This window comes from Amblyomma mixtum, chromosome 2 (assembly GCF_055824585.1).
Source record: "Amblyomma mixtum isolate Tamu chromosome 2, ASM5582458v1, whole genome shotgun sequence".
NCBI classification, from domain to species: domain Eukaryota; kingdom Metazoa; phylum Arthropoda; class Arachnida; order Ixodida; family Ixodidae; genus Amblyomma; species Amblyomma mixtum.
The window spans coordinates 84,705,447-84,711,446 of record NC_143013.1 but is presented as its reverse complement, the minus strand read 5'-3'; the positions used below and the strand labels follow the sequence as shown (position 1 = coordinate 84,711,446).

General features: G+C 45.5%; 1 protein-coding gene across 9 annotated transcripts in view; it reads left to right on the top strand.

Annotated features, from left to right (window-relative positions):
• Hcf (Host cell factor) overlaps positions 1-6,000 on the top strand; it is a 65,783-nt gene that overhangs the window by 46,959 nt on the left and 12,824 nt on the right. For 7 of the 9 annotated variants that reach the window (XM_089572087.1, XM_089572080.1, XM_089572085.1 and 4 more), the window contains one exon: positions 5,022-5,071. In XM_089572087.1, coding sequence (XP_089428213.1) covers positions 5,022-5,071 — 50 coding nt within the window. The remainder of the gene's footprint in view (positions 1-5,021; positions 5,072-6,000) is intronic. The other 2 variants (XM_089572082.1, XM_089572084.1) reach the window with 1 other exon arrangement.

The window sequence follows — 6,000 nt, the reverse complement described above, 5'->3', positions numbered from 1 at the left end:
CTCGCAGGAGGTTGTCGTAGTTCCCGCATTTGGGACATCCGAATTTCTGCACATTTTACAACAATGCACTTCAGCCGGAATCTCAAGAATTCGTATCTTTTGCGATTGTATCATCGAGATTCTACTTTGGGTCGGGTTGCTCACTACGATACCCAAGCGTAGTTGGGGAGGGCTTGTGGAAACTCTTATTTTGTCATCTCTTCACACTACAATTGAGCCCGGATATATTGAACCCGGGTATTTCGAATTATTGGCTATACCGAAAACACAGATTGCTCCCTTCAAAATACTGCATAAAATTATAGGAAAATCGCGTAGTATAGACAAGCGTCAAGCCGTGACGTCACGGAGATGCGGCGGCACTGGAGTCAGCAGTGACTTTCGTTGTGTAGGCAAAATCCGGTACCGTGTGCCTTGGGTATGCACGCTTGATCGTTTTTGAACGCATTTTGCAATATTCCGGCGAGTTGTGGTGCGGGTGGTTGAACTGCAATGGTGAAGAAAGGCAGCGGCACAAGTTTCCACAAGTTTAGCGCATTTAGATATGGGCCAAAGCGATGCGCAGGCGGCCGTGGAGCGGGAAAAGTTCGGCGACGGATCGGCTGCACGGCTAGTAGTGCATTTCTGGATAGAAATATGATAGTTTGCGTCTCTTAATCCGCATGTTTGCTCTTCAGTCGCGCGGCGAACAGTGCAAGATTCAACGTCTGCAGCTTGTCTGTCGGGCTCTCATTATGAGAAGTCTGGACGCGACATTTCATGTGGGTGTGATCGTAAAATGAACGCAGGGGACCGTTTTCAGGTGGCAATCACCCGGACTACGTCCCGAGCACCTCTTCGCGCTAAAAAAAAGAAACAGCTGCTGCCAGTCCGCCTTCAGCATTCATCGGGCCACTAAGCGCGACGTTTGAAAGCAGCGCTGTAGGAATATACGACTCGTAGTTTTTTTTTCACTATTTGGCTTCCACGAGCTTCAACATGTATGTTTTTTCACCACCTATCCTAGAAAACGATTAAACGTTGCTGAGGTATCGGCAAAATCATGCAGTGCTATTACCTGAATTTTACAATCACTGGTGAATCAGAACCTGGCGAAAATAGCAAATATCGGACAAAAAACCAGTTATCAAGCAGAATGACTTAAAATATTTAGCTCTGCAGAGCAAACGTTACTTCGTTGTAGCTCAAGGTAAACTTCTATCCATTTGCCTGTGCACCTCCCTTAAAGCCAAGCGAATAAAAAAAATCATGGGGGCACTTTGTTGACCTAAAGTGCGGTGAGGCGAAAGCCTTATGCGCAGTGTTGCTGCTTGTGTCAGTGATGTGTGGTTAAGATGTGAAGCTTCGCCTCTAAGAGTGGAACGCTACAGCATCTCGCAACGCTGCCAGAGAGTCCACAGAACGTCAAGGAAATGTATCTCTCTCGCATATCTCGATGGACACCTTAACCTGGCGTAACGGCAAGGAAGGAAGATGGCAGTGAACGAAGACACCGTATTCACTAGACGCGCCTTTGTTCATTCGGAAACCATCGAGCTGGCATGGCAGAGTGGTTGCGTGCTCGTCTCGCACTCCCGGAGACCCTGGTTCGATTCCTCAACTCGACCAATTTCGTACGCGGTTTTATTTATTTATCTCGCCTGACTAGAAAAGGTTAATTAAGCTAATTGGTGAATGAAGCAATTAACTAAACTCTGTCCACTTACTAGGAGCATCATTAAACGATTCCCTTTAAAGGGGAACACTGGTCTTGAAGAAAAAATTTTTATTAATGAAGTCACAGGTAAGAAATCTTCAGGGAATATGTATTTTATGTGCTGATTCTAAGTATGTCATTTAATTTCATGCAAAACAATTCCTTGAGCACTTATGCAATTTTTTATGCAAGTATTTTGCGAAGAGTTCTGAAGAAAATTTGCAGCAGCAAACTCGCTGAAATGTATGCCATTGGGTTCTCTCGACACCAAGGAATGCAATAAGGGTAAAATTGTCTTCCTGCCTATCATGGAACCTGAGTTATAGGGTTTTGAAGGTGTCGCTTCAGAAATGAGAAGGAAAGTGTGTATTCCTGCATCTGAAGTGGCAGCTTCAGTACCCTACAACTAAAGTTCTATGATAGCCAGGATGATAATTTTACCCTTATTGCATTCCTTGGTATCAAGAGAACCCAATGGCATACATTTCAGCGAGTTTCCTGCAGCAAAAATTCTTCAAACTCTTCGCAATATACTTGCATAAAAATTGCATAAGTGCTCAAGGAATTGTTTTACGTGAAATTAAAGGACATATCTAGAATCAGCGCACAAAAATACATTTGGCCTAAAAATTTCATAACTACATTTAATAAAACTTTATTTTCAAGACCAGGCTCCCCCTAAATTGGTTGCATGGTTACCAGCCAAAGTGCAATTGGCCCCGTTTGAAATTCGCGCACTGTGATGGAACGACCAATTGAAAAGCGTGACATTTCTGTCGACAACTGCTGCTTACAACGATGAGGCATTAAAGGCTTCCGCCTTAAAAAAGCATTTTTTCAGGACATCACCAGTGAAGATCGCATTTGCATGACTCATTCAAGTAACTGCATGGCTTCAGTGTCCATTAGTGTTCGGCGTTCTCCTCACTGAAGTGGCTGGACGAGAGCAGGCACATCACAAGGTTCGTCATGGAAAAAGCTGCCTCGCGTCGTGCATCCCGTCGTCCTTCTTCTCGCACTTAGCGATTGGGTATGCTGTATCGCCCCAAATGTTAAGACTGCAGACCTTTATACTTTGTGCTTTCTCGGTTTCATTTAATAAGTCAACCTAGTCGACCGCTGTGGCCGCGCCGTTGCTGCCAAATATAGGAGCGCAGAAGGAAGCCTATGCAGCGCTTCGCCAGATAATTCCGTCTGGTGAACAGGTTGAAAAAGTGCTGAACTGCTCTCCGGTCACCAACAGAAATGTTTCCAACCACAAGCGACGCGCACGCTTTGAAATATGCGCGTACCGCGAGTTGGTTTCGAAGGCAGCATCGCTTGGCGCGGGTGGGCGTGCTACGTTTCCTGCCGACCCGCAGCGCCACCTTTGTTTACAAACATGAGGTTTGTATATATCGAGCTCTAGATTCGCTGGTCATTCATATACAGGGTGTTTCACCTAAGACTTTCTGCAATTTTAAAAAATAAGCTATTTGAATTAGATGCGCGCTTTTTCTGGAATAGCATTGTTCAGTGGTGTAGTACATCATAATGCAGCTAAGACATGCTAACTAGCAGCTTGTTAACCAATATTTAATAGTTAACTTTTAAAACTATTACAGTTGGGCTCCTTAATTATAGAGAGGCATGCCGCCCACCGTAAGTAATGTCCATATCCATTTTTAGAATTCCGAGAACGCGATTATCCTCGGCGCTGTGGCCCAAACAAGTTTTGGCTATCTCGACGAGTTCGGTTCACTGGAGAGGTTGCTTTGCCTGCAAGCTTCTCAAACCGCATGTATTTTGGCACGATGTAGGCGAAATTTGTTGGCCACAGCGCCGAGGATAATCGCGTTCTCGAAATTCTAAAAACGGATATGGGGTATTACTTACGGTGGGCTGCATGCCTCTCAATAATTAAGAAGCCCAAAGGTAATAGTTTAAAAGTTAACTATTAAATATTGGTTAACAAGCCTGCTAGTTAGCACGTCTTAGCTGCATTATGATGTACTACACCACGGACAATGCTATGTCAGAAAAAGCGCGCATCTAATTCAAACAGCTTATTTTTAAAAATTGCAGAAAGTCTTAGGTGAAACACCCTGTATTTAGGGGCACGTGGTGCCCCCTGGACCACATTTTGCACGCAGAGATGGATCGGCCTGCATGGCCCTGGCACCTGCTGGCAGTGGTAGTGCTGTGGAACTGCGTGACGAGGTGTGCATGATGTGTGCTTGGCGGTGCAGTGGCTAGTGCAAAACCGCTGTTCGCTGTGGCCTTGATGCGCAGCAGGTTAAGACTAGCAAATGCGTAGCAAGCGGTGAATGGCCAGCACATCAGCAGGTGGCAGCATGTTGCTCCAAGAAGTGTTCACGAAATGTAATTTCGCTTCTATTCTACAGTCTACAGATAAGCTTATCTGTTGACATTTATGGCATATTGAAATACTTCGGCGATCCTCTTTTCGAGTTTGATATATCCGTGTTTGACTGTAGTAGGTGTACAGAAGAAGCATGACTCAGCTTAGCTTGATTTATAAACGAGCTCTACAGTTTTCGCTGTATTGTCCAGTCCTAGAACTTCGTTTTGGGTGTTACAGGGAAGGCGATCACTTATTTTTAAAAATAGGGCTTTTGAGGTAAAGAGAAGCTTTCTGCGGCATAGTAACTGTATGCAAGTGTTGCAGACATCAGAAAACAGGCGAATCATGTTAACTAGTAAAGTGAATTAACATAATTCTAATAGTCAACTTTTTAACTATTACCGACAGGCACCTGATTGCAATTAGCGAATTGTAGCCGGGCCATTAGTAATAGCCATATCGGTTATAATTTCGAAAAAGCAATTATCCTTGGTGCTGTGGTTCGATAAATTCGGCTATTTCGACTAGTAACGTTGCCGTGGAGTGGTTGCTTTTCCTGCATGGCTTTTCGAAAGCTCATGTGTTTTGGCACGATTTAGCCCAAATTGGTTGAGCCACAGTGGCAAGGGTAATCCTGTTTTTGATTCTAAAAACTGACATGGCTATTACTAACAGTCGGCTGCAAATCTGTAATTGCAGTCAGGTGCCAGTCGGTAATAGTTTAAAAGTTAACTATTAGAATTTAGTTAATCACTTCACTTTTTTGGCATGATTTGTCTGTTTTTTGACGCCTGCCAATACTGGTATTACTATGTCGCAAAAAGCTTCCCTTTACCTCCAAAAAACCTATTTTAAAAAATTAGTGGCTAGATTCCCTGAATCACGTGGTTAGTGCATGTCTGTGGCAAGCAATAACGATGTGGTGTTTGTCAAGCCTTGGTTACCATGGCTGTTGTGTTCATTGCGTTATTCTGGTTTCAGCAGCCCAACCAGCAGCTGTGGACGCGGTGCTTGATGAAAGTGACCTTCAGGTGAGGAACTCAAGCGTAAAAACAGACTTGCAATATGCAAGTTTTTCCGAGTGCGATGGGTAAAAGGGGTCTGGTACCTCTTCCCAACCTCTTTCATTTGGAAATTCGGATAATTCGGCCTCCCTGCCCCTCCTGTCAAAAGTGTACATGCCTCAGTGGGCACCACACGTTGATTTCTGACTCAAGACATGCCAGAAGCAGCGCTGAACTCAGTTTTCGAGACACGCACTGCTACTGTCATCATCCGGAAACCAGTGCCGGGCTTGGAAACCATCCTTCATTCCCAAACACGAAAACTTGCGAGGGGCAGTACTGCTGCTAGTAAAACCTCATTTATTCGCCGCCCCCCCCCCCCCCCCTCCCCCCTCCATTAATTCAGAAATTCGGACTGCAGCCGGACCCCTGCCAAACACCATGCAAGTCTATGGCGTTGGAAGCTCGTTTATTATTTGGACGCCACGGGGCTCGCGTCATTCAATTTGACGGGCCCTCGAAGGAGTGCTGTGTCCGAGATATGACATGCCTGACAGGCGATCATCCCGATATTTGGCCACAGGCCTGAATTGCATATTACATTTTCTCCCACGCCGCTCTGATCTGCGCGCAAAGGCAGGTTCCCGTCGATGTGCGAGAGAGAGTCCGACTGCTTAGTATTGCTTTCAGAGCTTCGTCGCCTGTCGTGCCAGCCGCAGCAATGGTAACTATCGGCTGTGCATATCAGCAAGCCAGCCAAGCCACACACCATTTGGCGTGACGATTGCCTTGTTGCTGGTCTTTTTTTTTGTTTGTTTTTCGAAAGCATATTGCCGCTCCCATGCCACTGCGCGCTTTCCTCGCCTCCATCTGCGGTGTATTTCCATTCTTCCAGCACGCCGAAACTCTGCGCTCGTCACGCCCTGTTCACCATTTGCGCGGAGAAGCCTCCTCAC